The sequence below is a fragment of the Ambystoma mexicanum genome, chromosome 3q (assembly GCF_040938575.1).
Source record: "Ambystoma mexicanum isolate Mex_15411 chromosome 3q, UKY_AmexF1_1, whole genome shotgun sequence".
NCBI lineage: Eukaryota > Metazoa > Chordata > Amphibia > Caudata > Ambystomatidae > Ambystoma > Ambystoma mexicanum.
The window spans coordinates 763,805,524-763,822,327 of record NC_090926.1 but is presented as its reverse complement, the minus strand read 5'-3'; the positions used below and the strand labels follow the sequence as shown (position 1 = coordinate 763,822,327).

Genomic DNA, 16,804 nt, shown 5'->3' with positions numbered 1-16,804 from the left:
GCCAAAGGGAGCCACCCGCTCTGTGACGTGACCCCTAAAGGGGATATAAGGAGGATGCCCCAGGGTCTGCTTTTTCTTACTAACGTCTTATGCCAGCTGATGTCTCACACATCCACATATGAATGTCTGGGACACGATGGAAAAGTTGGGCCCTCCTGCTGGCTAGAGATATGCACAGAGGCAGCAGGGGTACATGAACACAGCAAGCCCGCTGGGGTAGGAGAAGCTAACCTCACCAAAGATACAGAATTGTGTCACCACTTGGGGGATTCACTATCCACTTACACGTAGGGAGAGTGCAGAGTCGCATGGACACCATGAGAGTTAAGTCTGATATCAAGATTGTATTGCTATTTAGGCCTTCTGCCAGTATCCACATGGGCAACCAAGCAATTAAAGCACAGAGGAAGGAGGGAGACACACCTTGGAGAGGCAAGCAGCAAAGGTTGTACACATGGAGGAGAGGTGGGACTTAGAGAGAATAGACATCCTGGAGACCCACAAATATTGAAGAAAGAGCCTAGCCAATCGCCCATTCTGAGAGGCAAAGGCATATAAACAATTGGGATGGTGGTTCAGAGATGAGGAGGTGCAGAGGTACAAGCAAAGAGGAAGAGCGTACTAAGGTTTTTACTAATTCCCTTTTGCCAATCAGACAACACATGCAACTTTGCTGCAGAGAGCTGGCTGGGTGTATAATCCAGATCCTGGCCAAGAGAATGCTAAGCAATTGGAATGTTACTACTAGCCTACTGGGGTAATAGTTGGTGAACCTGGCAGATGCCTGTAACTGCCAGGAGAGAAGAGTTGTTGCTGGTCAGGTGGGACGCGATACCCCAGAACCTGGGATAAGCCAGATATCTAGAGACCGACTGAACCTGTGGTGGGCTCAAGCCCAGGTAGACTACCCTTGTGTAAGTGGTCAGAATAACTTGAGCAAGGGGGAATAAATCATTCTTACTGGTAGGCATGTGGTACGAGCTGGAAACTCTGTACCAGAAACTTTGGATTTGCACATTAGGTCCTATGTAATGGCTACAGAGATTGGGTATTTGAATATTACGGTTTTGGGACAATAGGTCCTGTATATAAATCCTTGCAACTATTCTCTGATACCCAAACAGTATTTTTCCATTCTGATGCTTTTAGTTTGGGTATTGCCCTGCAGGTTAAGCCTTCACCCAACCCATTCCTATGTGAAAATAAAGGTGTTCAAACCGTGGTGATGGATTGAAGGATTGGACTAAACGTTAGTCTTTTGCTAGCTCTGGGCAACCCCTCCAGGCCATCGTTCGTCAGCCTGTCAAGCCATTACAGAAATGGGAGTGAACATATGCAAATCAGGCTTGGTTCCACCCCAGAAAAAAAGCAGTGCAGCCAAACAGCCTGGTTCACATCCCTTCTGCACGAGACCACATGCAACCCCAGACATGTTTCGGCCGCATTGAGCATCATCAGTAAGGTGTAGCTTGGGTTACAAGTGGAATCAGCAGGACCCGAAACCAGGGTCCAAACCCGATCCAAATAGAGGATCATTTGCCTATCTCCCAAAGCCAAATGGACCACCCATGAGGCAGCAGTCTATTATCTTTGCAGTGTTGAGTATAGGATGGTTCTCCTACATGAGATTATGCAGAGTACCTTTGGACGATTAGCCACCAAATCTGGCTTGGATGTCAAGCATTACATAGGGCAGGATAATGGATTAGATTGTCTGGGGTAATGTCCAGGTCCTGCTCAGCAACCAGGATCCCAGCCCCTCCAAATCCATGAGGGAGCTGCCACTGGAAAGCTATTTTGTGATGAAATGATTACTTCCGGAAGTTCAACAGGTGACCAATGTTCCATCCACACAACTGGGTGATCAGGAGGAGAAGCTGGCCATATTTTGTGTTAAGAAGGCCCAAAACAACATAAAAGTATTTCGGAAAACCCAGTACTAGATCTCTTCAGTCAAATGTCCTTAAAATGGGCCATTCCACTCTTTCTGCAGAGCGTGGTCACAGTCGACGGATCAACAGACGACTCAAAGCCAAATTCTGCACTTCTGGATGTATGCCTTTACCTCCCCAGCATTCACTACACCAAACATTCACTTTGTCACATTTACTTCTCCTGTATTTCATTTCTCCTAGCATTCACTTAGTAATTACAGGCGGAGACGCCCTGTACCTCCACCCTTCTTTTTTAGCCAATATCCTACTCCCCATGCCACCTCTTGACCCTCATCCTAAGCTTTAGCTAACCTTAACCACATCCATTGCCACCTTAACAATGTGAAGATGCAGACATAGTAAAGGCATGAAGAAGTAAATGTATGACAAAGTAAGTGACAGTAAATGTAGGGTACGTTTTCTAGGTGAAGTAAATGGGGGACACTGCAACTGAAGGGTTTTCATTACAATCAACAAAAATATAAAGTTTTTGGTATAACTGCTATTACTTATTCGGAAATCAACATAAGAAACAAGTTACTGCACAGGACCGTGTTCTTCATCCTTCCCAGTCTCCCTAAGATTTTGACAGTGGATAACAAATCACTTAGAGACTTTGGGTTTAAGTGCCCAGCACTTCCTTCTTGACTGTTGAGTTTGCTTGCTTGGCTTTTGTACACATTGCCAGAATGTCTTACTTTTTCTCAGGCAAAGTTGGCATCAACCCCCAGTGCATTTGCCTCTTTAAACCAGAGCCAGGCCTCAGACAGTAAAATATAATGCAAAATGACATTAAGCCCTTGGGCTGGTAGGCCTAATCCGGTTGGGAGGCTGTTGGGAACTAACTCCTTCACCAAGCTCAAGGGTCTTTCTAGCCACTACGGTCTCAAAAAAACCTCTCTTGTTCACCCTCTCCTTGGGCCCCTCCTCATCACTACCCCTTTGGCCTTCAGCCCCCTTCCCGCTTCCTTGCTTCTCTCTCTCCTCCTCTGCATTCTGCCACAGTCTCATCTCCACCTCCACCACTTTAATTCATTGTCTTGTCTTCTCCTTACCCCTTCTGGTATTCCACCATCCCTCTTAGCACTCCTACTTAATGCTGCTTCTCCCTTCTTGGATTTCATTACTCATTATTCATTCTTTTCACCTCCTCCAAACTCCTCTCTATCTCCTCTCCCCATTCTGCCCCATACCTCACCCTTCTATCCTTCTACCTCATCTTTCTATCCCTGTTCTCCATCTTCTGTCTTACTGCTCCTCAACCTTTGCTCACACCGCTCTGCACCTTTCCTTCTTGCAGCTCTGTCATGTACTGTACTTCACCTCAGGCATTAAACCCCTTACTCCCACACCTGCAACTGCTTTCCTTATGCTCTGGTGGGATTACCCACGCGGCTCCCAGTTGTGTGAATGACTTCACCTTTATATACCCAATGTGCGAGTGCTGCGGTTGGAGTGCTCATCAGGGTACTACATACTTCTCAGCTGTTGCAGTTTGGCAGGTGGACCTGTGTGCGGCTCTGTGATCCCAGCTTAATTCTGTGCTGACCACCATCTTGGATTTGCAGTCTTGCTTGTAGCAGCTACTCTGCAGATTCTGGAGCTCTTTGTTGCTTGAGACGAGACTGTGACTTATTTTGTTCATTAAGGGGGCTCTTGTGAAGAGCAGGAGACTAGGTTCACGTGGGCATGCAGCACCAACAGCTGCATACAGATGTTGCCTTTGAGCCTAAACTTCCATAATAGTGTTCTGGGTGGTGCAGACAACCATGGGTAGTGGGTTGTCAGCCAGTTGAGGTGTGAGCATAAACCTCTTTAATACAAAATTCTTTCTGTGTTGAGTCAGTGGCCTTTCTCTCAGACCAGGATACGACACCTATTCATTAAGGAGCGCAGAGAACTCTGGATGACATGCATAAGGGGCATCCTTACCAATGGTCAAGGCATCTCCAGGAGCTGTTAAGGGACTCAAAAGATATGCAGTCCTTTAATGCAGGGCAGGGACCTGTATTCTACTCTACTGTACTCTATTGACGGAAGCAGAATATGCTCCTGAGGCTACGTGTGGACTGAGCATTGAAAGTTTCTTTCTTTCCTTGTCCCCTGACCAGTGGGGAAGTTCTCTATGGGAACCAAGCTCGTATTTCAGCAACTTACCAGGCAAGCCAGCCCTGGACAGCCAGGGGTTGTTAAGGTTCCTGACGAGGACCATGCACACAAGGATGTGATGGTCTGGGGAACTTGGGGCACCTAGGCAAGGCAAAGACTCAATCCCACAGCCAATCTGAGAAAACACCTTCCAGGCATATTTTCCAAAGCCCCGCCATAACCACTGCCTATTGCAGACATCCTCTTCTGAAAAGGGACGGCTCTAGTTGGTATAGTGGAACTTTCAAATGCAGGCAAAAGTACATCTTAGTCAAATTAGACTATGCAAGGCATTGCCCAAAGTCCTTTCATCCCTGCGCCAATGCCCTACAGCAAATCCTTAAGCATTTAGTACCTTTCTTCCACCTGTGGGATTCGGGAACAGATTCTTACCAATCAACGGATGAGTCATGTCAAGAGTTACAGGGGAAATGAAGCATCTGTTATGCATCAAGACCGTAAAAACCTGTCTACCAAATACAGATAAATCTACAGAGTTAATCGAACATTAAAACACTTACTAAACAAGCTAATCAGCTGGCATGGAATGAATTCAAATTAAATGCATCCTTGACCCCATTCCCTGTGCTTCAGACCCCTCAGGCATCCACAGGCTATACCCACTTTCGAATTAGTATATGGAAGAAATCACCAAGAATTTCTGGGCATACTGTGTAAAGGGCGAATTCAACACAAAGATCAGACCCTCAATACTGGCCAGGTCACTGAAAAAAACCAATATCAGAGGATCCTGGTCAGGGAACAGACACAGCAGCACTTGAAGCAGGGCTAAGATGAACAGAAGAGACTATTGGATGCTCGTCTCAGAAATTCCAATTGGGTGGCCTGGTGACCGTAATAATCTGTATCCAGTGAAAAACTGGTCAAGAAAAATGCCACCAGGGGTAACATTTCCCCAAATTTGCACCCCGACTAAAATCAAACACCCCCCATCCCCCGCAAGTATTCTAGGATTGAAGATTACAGTAGTAACTGACAGCTCTCCTAGAATATTTTGGGAAGATATTTCAGAGGTCAGGAAAAGAAATAAAAAAGCCTCACTGATGAAATCTTGCAGGCAAGTTATTCACTTGGAACCCAATACCCCCTACCACTAATCAGAAGCTCCTGGCACAGGGGCACGGCCACTGCCACATTACTGAAATCCATGTTGACCAGTCGTATAAAGTGCAACAAACAGATAGACGTGAGAAGAAAAATACAGGTCTATCACATTAACAATCCTGGAAACCGAATTATACTTAACTGGTGGGGAAGTGCAGCCCAATGAAAATGTCTGACACCTGCCTTATCCCAGAAGACTTTGACCCGCCCCTCTAATGTATTTTCTGAGCAACCAGGATCTATCCCGAGGTTCTTTCATCGCAACCCCCACAGGATCCTCCAACTGACTTAGAGACGTTCAGCTCCCAAAAGCACACCGATAAACCATATAGAAGGAAATTGAGATGGTGAAGATAAATGTCATTGAAAGGTCCCATACCCAGTGGTCCTCTTCCTATTGAGCTAGCCAAAAAATAGGGTGGCAGTAGAAAGTGAACAAATTCTCCCAGTTCTATATCTAACCTATGCCACTTGCGAAGATTAGACTGGCTATGATTATCTCCATCCCTGATACAACTGAAGGTTGTTGGCATGTCCTGCTGGTCCCCGTAGATACCCTTTTTCGACCTCTGAATGAATATTTCTGAGTACTGTCCTCCCCTTTGGGTTGCACTGAGCTCCAGCCGATTTCCAGAAGCTTAGTGACACCATATTATGCCACCATCGTAATTCTGCTGGGATCTAACACTGATGACATCATGTTGTATAGCTGATCATACTAAGAGTACATATGGCACTTATATCTGCTTTTTGAAAGAGTTTAGCAAATTAGATATAATTACCAGTCGAGCAAAATGCTGCCTGTGTCAGCCTACAGGAAATTTGGGGTTCTGAGTTGGCATCACCCGTAAAGAAAAGTGTAGGCCGTAATTTGGTGGCAGTGAGCCGTTAAGTGTAGACATACACATAGCAGCTCCACGCCACCACATTTTGGTCATTTGCACGGCGGAGTGCAAATGTGCAGGGCAAAAGGCAACATACACAGCATTTACAGTGGATCACTATTGGCCCATACAGCAGAATGGCGCCATAGCGATCTCGAGCACTTTCTGGGGCTTAAGTATGGCAGAGAGGAAGCAAGACCGCAGAAATGCAAGTTGCGGTCTGCCCCTCCTCTCTGACATACAAATGAATGAAGATGGGGTTGGACATTAATGGAAGGCATACAGGCCTGACACAAAGCTGTTATGCCTTCCATCAATGTTATGCCCCAATAAAAATGAGCTCCCTGTGGTATGTTATGTTAATTTTATTTATAATGCACACGGCTGCCAGTAGGGCTCTTGACGCCAGGAGAGAAAAGAACAGACTAGCCCACCCATTTAGGAAAAAAGAACGTTTTAAGAAGACGTCTAAACAGAAGATGGTTCTCTGTTGCCCTAGGGTTAGAAGGAAGACCCTTCCACAGTATCGCTGCAGCGAACAAGAAAGCTTGTCCGCCGACCCATTGAACCTAGGCATCACCAGCAAGTTAGCATTGCTAGAGTGAAGTATGCATTCAGGAGTGTAGTGGACAAACTTCTCCCCAAGCTCCTTGGCCATAAAAGGGTTGGTGAACCAGACAAAGATTTCAAAAAGTTTCAAAAGTGGGGCTGAGGGAATCATGTCAAAAAAGCATCAGGGAATCTAACAAGTTGAAATCTATTTAACAGTAAATAAAATGTCTCGATCATGGAGTTCGAATGTTTGACCAGAAGAATTGCCATAACAGCCCTGAAATATTCTCTGACTGGTCCGCAGTTCAGTCTCGTAACTGAGTCAGGGAAACCGTGGAAAAGTTTTCGACCCCTGTGTATAAATAAAGGAGATTCAACTTGAACCCGAGTTTTGAGTTTTTTGTGCATATTACACCATCAAAATGACCGTACCCCGAAAAAAATGTAAACCTTTTAACCTCACTTGTATTTTACAGGATTTCTGGTCACTATGTCCCAATTGCACCTCTGTTTTTCACCAGCTCTCTGATCACACTTTTCTATAGAGCACCTCTTCTCCCATGACTCCATAACACTGGCTGACACGTCACAGGCATACGCGGATTTACAAATCCCAAAGGCACTGCGTTTTTGCAGATTAAACAAAAATGATCTTCTAAAGGTCTTCTAAACATCTTGTCACAGAATGTATATCAGCACAGGATTTGCTCACTGCATACTTTTCTTAATTTGCACACAACAATTGTGTGTACGTTTCATGGGGGGCCAACAGACATCCTTGATTTTAAATCTAGGTAGACTTTTAAAGATATTATATGACATACTGGAAGCTAATGTCAATGCTAGTATAGTTGCTATTGACTATACTTCTACATGCTTTTTATCTTTTTTTAAAAAATTCTGAATTGACTATTTCTAGAGGATACATTGATTTAACTGTCTTCATTACGACATGCTAATCTGTTGATATTTTATATATTTTTGTTTTCTTGTGAAATGTTTGTTAAACCAAAAACACAATAAGTAGGTGGATTTCATGATTGGACTGATGTCTCCAGCACAGGCACAGCTTATAGCTCTATCCTGGCTCATGAAGTCCAATTACTGCAGACACGTGACCCCCGGTCACTGGACTGTCTCACTAGTTTATCTCATTTTACTCCTCTGATATTAGGGGACTCACTTAACTCTGGCACTCCTACTTATGCCGGCATTCACTTGATCATGCGCTCCCAGGCTCAGTTGACTGGGGATTCCCTTTATCCCAGCACACCCATTTCTGTATTTCTGTGGGACTGTCATTTTACTTCAGTGGGCCCATGCAATACCCATTAAGCTGCCAACTGGCCGGCAGTCGGTCCCCTCCCTTCGTCAAGCTGTTCAGCCGCATGCGTCAGCGTGAGGGACATATCCAGAGAAGGGCAGGTCTGACGTTTTTTCTATCTTTCCTTTCCTTGCAGGCTAAAGAGGTCTATCACAGCATCGCCATCATCATGCAGGATCTGGACTCGGCATCGAACCCATAAGAACATATCGCGCCCTCACTCCAACACTGTTGTCAAGAAAGCCAAGGACCAAAAGGCTGCAGCATGCACTGTAACATATTCTGCCCCGAGACCACTGAACTGAAGTGTATCTGCTCTTATGGTCTTATAGCAGGATATCCAGGAGGCCAAGACATGCGCTGGAATGTGGGAAGACCAGGGCCAGACATGTATGTGGCATAGCCCGTCTGTGAAGTCTCCTAAAAATCTGAGTGACATTGTAGAATGACATCTAAAGGTTGATGCCCAGAAATAACATCACTCCAAGTATAAATATGCCTGGCTAATGCCCAACGGTGTCATCAATGCAAGCTGAAGCTCACCAACTAAACTCACAGGGCTAACGCCTACCACAAAACTCCCACCAGGATAATGGCTACCTTTGACATCACTCCAGGCTGATGCCCACAGGGTCATATATAGCACAGATAGACACATGAATAAGCACTCCAGTAAATGAGTTTGAAAAACAGATTCAATGCACTTTATATAATGTAAAATAATAAGAGTAAATTATATTTAATTTAATGCTGCATATATAAATAATAGCTATGAAATGCAAAGTTTTAAATGTCTTCGGTTAAATCTTCGCTGCTGGCCAAAAGCACAACTTCTGCGTGCCAGGTCAGTGTGGCCATTCATTATCAAATGAGCTCCAGTTGTTGAAATTCAGCAAACGGAGCAAGAACAACCAACATGAGCTCAAACTCCATCCTTCAGACCCCCAACCCACCACAGAATCTGAAGGACTGAGGCACTGCGCAGAAAGTTTCAGTAAAATGTAATATACTAGGCCCGTAGGAACAGGGTCTTCTCCTTTTGATACCCATGGAAGATGAAGGAGGTTTACTTTATGGCTGACTCGACCATGCACAAAAAGCCAACTTAGATATTCTGAGAGAAGGCATGAAAGGCAAAAGGCCAGGCTGTGATCACTCTACGTATAGATTGCGCCCAATCAAGCAAAAACAAGACCGCAAATGAGTGGGTTGCCCACGAAACTGTCTAGCCGGGTAGATGTGGGCAGCAAAGGGATTTCACGACCCAGCAACACAGTGGCCAAGACATGCATGTGGTTGTAGAATAGCAATGCCGTCCATGAAGCTGTATCTCATGACCATCATTATTTCAAGGGGGCAAACATTTTGTATTTTTAGATGATTTCTTTTGCCATCGTAGCTTTCTGTAAAACCTAATTATTGCAGTGAGAACTGTGAATTTATATTAAAAATGAGGTCTATTGATAAAATGAGTACATACTGTGGTCTTGAACATCAATGAACATGATATTAAGTGGTTAAATCTTGAGCTATGGGAGAGGCAGAAGAAAGGCTGAAACGGTAAACCCTGTGGTGTTAAAGAAATCAGAGATTTCATCTTGGGCAGGGGCAGATTTAAACGAGGGGCCCCTTCGGCAAGAAGGACATAAAGGGCCCAGATGGGAGAGGTGTGTTGGGGCGGTATTGTGGTGGGGCTTTGGGTTGGGTCCCAGTCAGGAACTCTTGGGTGCAACAATGGTGCATTTTAGGGGTAAACTTTTCAATCTATTTTGAGTTTCTGATTTTAATTTCTGTTAGAATGGAGCATCTCAGCCTATCGCTTTAAAGACGTTTGCCTGTTCACCCAGACTTGCTCATGATTGAATCATTTACGGGTGGCTCCATGTGCCCAAGAAGCCTGCAAATAATGATGGCGGGTAGAGTTCATAATTCATGTATTTATGTAAAAACATTAGTGAGCTATGCAGGAAATAGTCAAAACAGCCAGCAGTTCTATTATATGACAGATATTGGTGATTTAAATGTGATTGACTGGGTTGGTGCTGTAAAATAGTATTTTCCTCTTTCCTTCCCCCTCACTTAGACCAATTACAGCAGAAAGTTGCAAGATGCTAAATAAATCTGATTTGCAGAACTAAAATACGCATTTTAAGCCCCAGGATTTCAACATTTACTTTTTTTTCGATAATGAGGATCAGGCGAGACCCCGAAATGTATTATTGCATATGTTGCCCTTCATAAATGTATACCAACCATAAGAGGTTTCTTGGCGCCACATTTTAGGTTGTGTTAATAAGCTTTTATACTACAGCATGGTAGTAGTTTCAGAGCACTTGGGCTGCCCGCGGAGTGGAGCACTGTGGGCGCGCCTGGGCTATGCTGGAAGAAAGAAAATGAGCATGGGGAAGATAAGAGGTAGAAAACCTGTAGCCAGGCTTCGAAGTTTACAACGTATTATCATCATGATGGTATGTATTGAGCGTGGGCCTAGCTTCAGGAGGCAACGGAGCGCTTTACAATCATAGGAGGAAGAAAACAGTGAGAAGCAGACGTAAAAAAGTGAGTGGGGTCAATTGGCAGCAAGCGATGTACAAGCAACCAGGGGAGGACATTTAGGCACCAGAATAGATCATCGGTTACATCTTAGAGGGCTCAAGGGCACAGCTGGCACATTATTTCTACAACTGCATTCTGTGGATCAAGGTTTTATGCTGTTCACTGAGGAACAATGTCAAATGCTAGGTAAGGAATGTGCTGTTAAATGTAGTGATTCATACACAAAAAACAACTCTCAGAAGTTTGCAAAATCATTCCAATATACTGTAGTCGACATAGCAATTAAGATGGTGAACGAGAAAAAAGTATAAAACAAGGAGGCCTACGTTCTGAAGAGACCGCTCTCAGGTTACATGCTGGAGAACTGAATCTCAGTTAGGTAAGGTTAGTTTGACCCATATTTACATTGTTTTAATCTTTGCTTGCAGCTTTAGAACTAATTACTAAACCTGGAGACAGGAAGACGTCCCACCATAAGGCCATCCACGTCCTTTTTTTTTGCCACTGCCACTCCTTAAATCTACCTCCTTAGGATAGCATCATTTATAATTGAACAGTGTCAAATAAAGTAGAGCACTCCACACCGCTGCAGCACGGAGAAGGGAGCAAGAGAATCACAGACCTGGTACCGTTCCAATGCCCCTCAATCATAACTTAGGCTGGTACACCCCCCTGCCATACTCTTTATATGACAAACCTGCCCCTGATATCATGACTGCCTGGCAACCGCTAATTTCACCAAACTATGCATGCCTCCTACACGAACTCTGGAGCTTCAGATAGAGGGAGTACATTTGACGTACATCCGAGAGCAGACAAAACCATTTAGGGTCTCCATTGCTCATTCAGGGTCCAGTATGTCACAAAGGCCCTTGCAGTGACCTTCAGAACTCGGCAACGATAGCTAGTAAATTGCTGCCTGGATGATGTCATGTCAAACAACATCAGATGCAAAATGAGCATCTGTGTCCCAAAAGACATCCAACAGAGTTCTATAAGAACAGTTATTCAAGACAAAGGAAGGGCAATTTAAAACTGACCAATTCAAACATGACCCACAATGGACAACGTTCTTCATCAGCCATGTGTCTGTAATGGAAGGTGCCAAGAAAAATCAGGGGCTCCAGATTGAAAAGAAAGGAACACCTGCTCGATCAGGTTACACCATCAGTTTATTAAAAAATGGCACAATTGGGCAGACTTTGTCTTGACATCCTGGCCACTAACCCTCGCCAACCTAGGTCAGCGCAACTTCCAAACGGATCTTCACTGGTATCCTCTTTTCTGTCCCCTCTCCAGATCTATGGACTCCTCATCTCTACTCTCTCTCCCCTCCCATCCTCTTCCATTAATGGTGGCACTAAATGGGAAGTCCTCTTGGCGGGTTTTGCATCCAGGTGTATCATTAATGTCTATCACACTGGCACCATCTTGGTTCAGGGTCCTCAACCCGACCTCCTCCTCTTTGACCGGGGCCTGCCGTCCCTCATTAACTTCCTTCCCATCTGCTACTGCCTCTTCCACTCTCTATGTCCCCCCACCCCCATCCGATTGGTGTACCAGGCCCCTGTACCCCTGCTTGGAAAACCTTCAAAAAGGTGGAGACCGCTTGCATTTAGCCACACTTAATGCTTGTTCTGCCATCAAACACTCTGCCGACATCTGCCTCCTTTTTGAAGACATTGACCTCGATATCCTTGCTCTTACCGAGACGTGGTTCAATGCCAGATCAGTCACTGCTTTTGACTCCCTTCTCCCTGATGGCTATAAGATCATCTCCAAGCCTCGCCATAACAGTGCTGGCGGTGGGGTTCCTCTGGTTTTTCCTGAGTGGGTCGCTTCCTCCCTTATATCCACCAAGCCTTACTCTTCCTTCGAGAGCCTGGTTTTCAAACTGGTCATCCCTTCCAGCTCCTCTATGACCATTGCCACTATCTACAGGTCACCTGGCTCTACCACCCTGTTCCTCTCTAAATGGGCCGATTTCTCCTCCTCTCTCCTCACAACCACATCTAAACTACTTGTGGGCGATTTCAACAACCCCCTTGACTCAATCACGGCATCTGCTCTCTTCCGTGGCCTTTGCACCTCGCTCTCCCTCTCCACTCTCCTTTCTGGTCCAACGCACTCGGCTGGATACACTCGATACCTTCATCCACACTGATCTTTAACTTTCCTTCCCACTGATCACCCCCTTCTCCTGGTCAAACCACACTCTCCTCTCACCTGGGTCCTCTCGGCCATCTGACTGCACCTCCCCTAGCCCTGCCATCCTCGCTCACGAACATCTGTCCAATGACGAGTGTCAGCTGCTGCCTTCACATCCACCTTCATCCCCCTTCCCCCACTACAGACTCCACCTCCGACTCTGCTCTCAGCAACCTCCATCTTGCCCTTACAAATACCCTCGACATTCTTGCCCCAGTCATGCGAATCCGCCTGAAACCTGCCTCCAAGCGCAACACCTGGTACGACCCTGAACTTGAAGCCTTGAAACGCAAGTGCAGAGCTGCGGAACGGAAGTGGGAGACCTCAGGCTCACGCTCTGACAAACTGGTCTGTTGCCTACTCCAAAGGCAATGCAGACTCTTCATCCACACAAAGAAACGGGCCCATATCCAGGCTTGAGTCTCTGGTGCATCCAACAACACGTCTGAATCTGCAGGGAACTAGCCAACCCTTCACGGTCTTCTCCTCACCTCTACCCTCTCGGCCCTCTGAAACGCATTGACCACACACTTCACTGAAAAAACTCAGGAAATCCTGAGCAGCCTTGCGTCCCTCTCCCCTTGCCCCACTCCCAGACTATCATGGCCTTGCATCCTCCCTCCGCCTTTCTCTCCTCCTTCTACCGTGTCACGCTTGATGAGGTCACCAGAGTTGCCCGCTCCATAAAGGTCTCCTCCAAACAGGTTTACCCCTGCTCTTCCAGAACAATTAAGGACAACGTTGGCTCTCTTGCCCCTACACTTGCTGATTTCTGCAGCCACTACTCTTTTGCTACTGGATCTTTCCCCTCCACCCTCAGGCACTCCCTTTTGCAACCCCTCCTGTCCACCCAACTACCGCCCCATATCAAAAACCTCCTTCCTTGGGAATCCTTTGAAGAAGCTGGTCTTCCCCCAATTTACCCAGCACACAGAACTTGTTGGTTGCCTCCACGTCCATCAATCTGGATTTTAAGGATCCAGAGCTACGGAAACTGCTCTTCTGAAAACCTGCGAGGAACTGCTTGCAACTCTTGACTCCAACTCTCCAGCTGTTCTCATTCTATTTGATCTCTCCTCTGCATTTGATACGGTCAACCACACCATCCTCCTAAAACGGCTCCATGATACCCTGAGTATCTCGGAGCGGGCACTGTACTGGCTGGCCTCCTTCCTCAGTGGCCGTCCGTCCCAGATTTTTCTGGGCTTTCTCCTCCCCCACCTCTATCTCCACCTGCAGTGTCCCCCAGGGATCCAACCGCTCTCCCTGGCTCTTTAATATCTATCTCGCTCCACTTGCACACCTCATTTCCACCTTCTCCCCCAACTTCCAGTGTTACACAAATGACACACAACTCTTCTTCAAACTTCCCTCTGACATTATCCTTACTTCTTCCATCATTCCCGACTGCCTATCCACCATCAAGACTGAGATCCTTCCTATTGGGACTCCTGCTCCCTCCTTCTTACCCTCAATCTGGCCATCTTCTATGGGCTCTCCCCTTGGTTCTTCATCTGAAGCCAGAAACCTTAGAGTCATCTCCGACTCCTCTCTTTCCTTTCTACCTCACATTCACGACCTTGCCAAGAAGTCCCACTTTCAACTCTACCTCCTCATCCCTTTCCTCACTTTCCCCCAAAGGCTCAATGCCTCTAGAGCTCTGGTTCTCTCTAAGCTAGACTACTGTAATAGCCTTTTCCTTAATCTACCCTCTTCTTCTCTACGAACCCTCCAGCTAATCCAGAATAGGGCTGTAAGACTTATTGCTGGCTTTTAGACCAGGGACTGCATCTCTCCAGCCATAAAAACTTTCCACTGGCTCTCGGTTGCTGCAAGGATCAAGTTCAAATCCCTCTGCATCATCCATAAGACTGTAAGGGGTTGGGGAATATGCTATCTACAACTGCCTCTCACCAAGTACTCTCCCGCCAGATCTTTACGTTCCTCCAGCACCAACTCTCTGTGTGTCAAGTGCTTCGCTAAACAGAGAGCTGGTGGATCAATCTCTTTAATCAGCAGGCTCTGTACTATGGAACAGACTGCCCCTGCCTCTTCGTCTTGAGCTGGATCTCCTCAAATTCCAGAAGCTCAAGACTTTCCCCTTTCACCTCCTCCTTCCTGTCCTCCCTCCTCTGCTAAAAATCCCACACTTGCTGAGATTGGTGACCAGGGCCCTTATGTGTCCTCTTGGGCCCTGGCCTCCCACACCCACTCACCTTCAGCCTCTGCCCGCTCCCAGCACTTTCATTGGCCCCCACTGGCCTATGCCACCACAGGCCTGCACTAATTTATTGGAAGCTGACCGCTCACCCAGGCACTTACAGCTGCTCAATCCCTAGCACTTCCCTCCTGGTACATCTAGCACTTACCCCTACCTCCTCATCCCTTCTCTCTCTCTTTTTGCACTTGCACATTCCGAATACTCACAAGGCCTAGTAGGTCCGCCTCTATCTTTCATAGTTTTATTTGATTTGCATTCCCTTGTTCCCTCCTCCCTGCTGCCCTGTGGGCACTTTGAAACACAATTTACTTGATGTATAAGCACCTTACAAATGCACAATAAAATAAATAAATAAAAATGTAGGGCACATATCAGAGTCATGACCCTGATAGACTGGAACTGACTATAGACTAAGAATAACAGCTACTCCACGCCAAGGCTGCAGTAGAGCAAAATCAATTGGTGGGCTACGTACTTATATCGCCAAAGTGCTCCACAATATCCCTTTAATAGACTCAGCCCTCGCAGCTGAAATAAGTCTTCTGATGGATCCCCAATCGGGGACAAGCCAGAGGCCAATTAGGGTAAAACCGGAGGTTCTGTATCAGGTTGCACTTTTTCTTCCAGATGGATCCAGGACAAAAAAGTACCAATGGCCTAACAAATGGGAAAAAACATCAAAAACATCCACAGAATAATCAAAACAAGTCATTATCACATGGAGGTAATTATTGACCTCGGAGCCAATCAGAAAGCTTGGAACGCCTTCAATGACTGATATTGACTGCATTCCAAACATTCTGACTTCAGTAATTGACAGAGAAACAGCATAAAGCATTTTTCTGCAAGATTTCTTTCAACAAGAGACTTTTTCCTCAATGCTTCTTCAACTTGTGCGACTTTTTTCAGGCGATTTTAGGTGGGCTGCAAAACGCGATGATATCCCCTTGCCCCCCACCAGCTCTGGCTGGATGACTTCCAAATCAGGGGTTCCACGCCCCTAATCCCCCTTCGTCAACCGCCTCCCTCCCAATCCCAGAAACCCTTGTTCCCTTAAAACACACACAAACACATCCACACTTACCTGTTCTCGCGTGCCTGTCAGCCCCTGCGCACTCTCGTGTGTGGCAGGGGCATGGCAGATAGATTTTTTGAATCAGGCAAAATAAAACTATATCTTGACCCAATACCATTACCAGTATGTGCCAACAGCCTTATAGACCTCGGGATGGTTAATAATCGCTAGGGATAATGACCCTTCCCCAACGTATGGCATGGAGCAGATCCTTATCCTGCAATAATGATCTCTCCCTCGGTCTAGAAGGCTATATTGAAACTGTCTGAACAGTCCAACATACGTTGCAGAGCCACAACCTCCAAGAGGAAAAGAAGTGTCAAATGTGTAGCCCCATGGAAACTTGGTTCTTGTCAAATTTTGTCGCCATATTCAACTAGCTCCTTGCCCACAGCTACAGTATCATCCACAAAGACAGAGAAGAAAGTAGAGCCGGTGGACAAACAGTCAAAGCACAATTTGTTTAAACATATTACTGATGATCGTCCTCTTAACCTAAACAAAAGCAATTGTTTATTGCAAACCTCATGACAACACTGCCTTTCTGGAGCAGACTGTCAACCTAACCTCCTCTCTCCATTTCATCTCCAATGGATCCTCCTCACTGGAGATATCACATTTTCATCAGAAAAACATAACAAGCAAAGACTATAGGAAGACAATCTTCTGGCCTCAGCATCTCATTCATTTAACTCTCTCATCCATTATGCAGGGCACACACTGGATTGTACACTTAATCAACAAGTAACTCCTCAGTCAAAGATGACTTGGCTCCAC

The 16,804-nt window shown here is 45.9% G+C and overlaps 1 protein-coding gene across 1 annotated transcript in view; it reads left to right on the top strand.

Annotated features, from left to right (window-relative positions):
- Nucleotides 1-10,107, top strand: part of MYO15B (myosin XVB) — a 721,855-nt gene extending 711,748 nt beyond the window's left edge. The window contains exon 43 of the mRNA XM_069654768.1: nt 8,104-10,107. Coding sequence (XP_069510869.1) covers nt 8,104-8,169 — 66 coding nt within the window. The 3' untranslated portion in view covers nt 8,170-10,107. The remainder of the gene's footprint in view (nt 1-8,103) is intronic.
- Nucleotides 10,108-16,804: the final 6,697 nt, after the last annotated feature.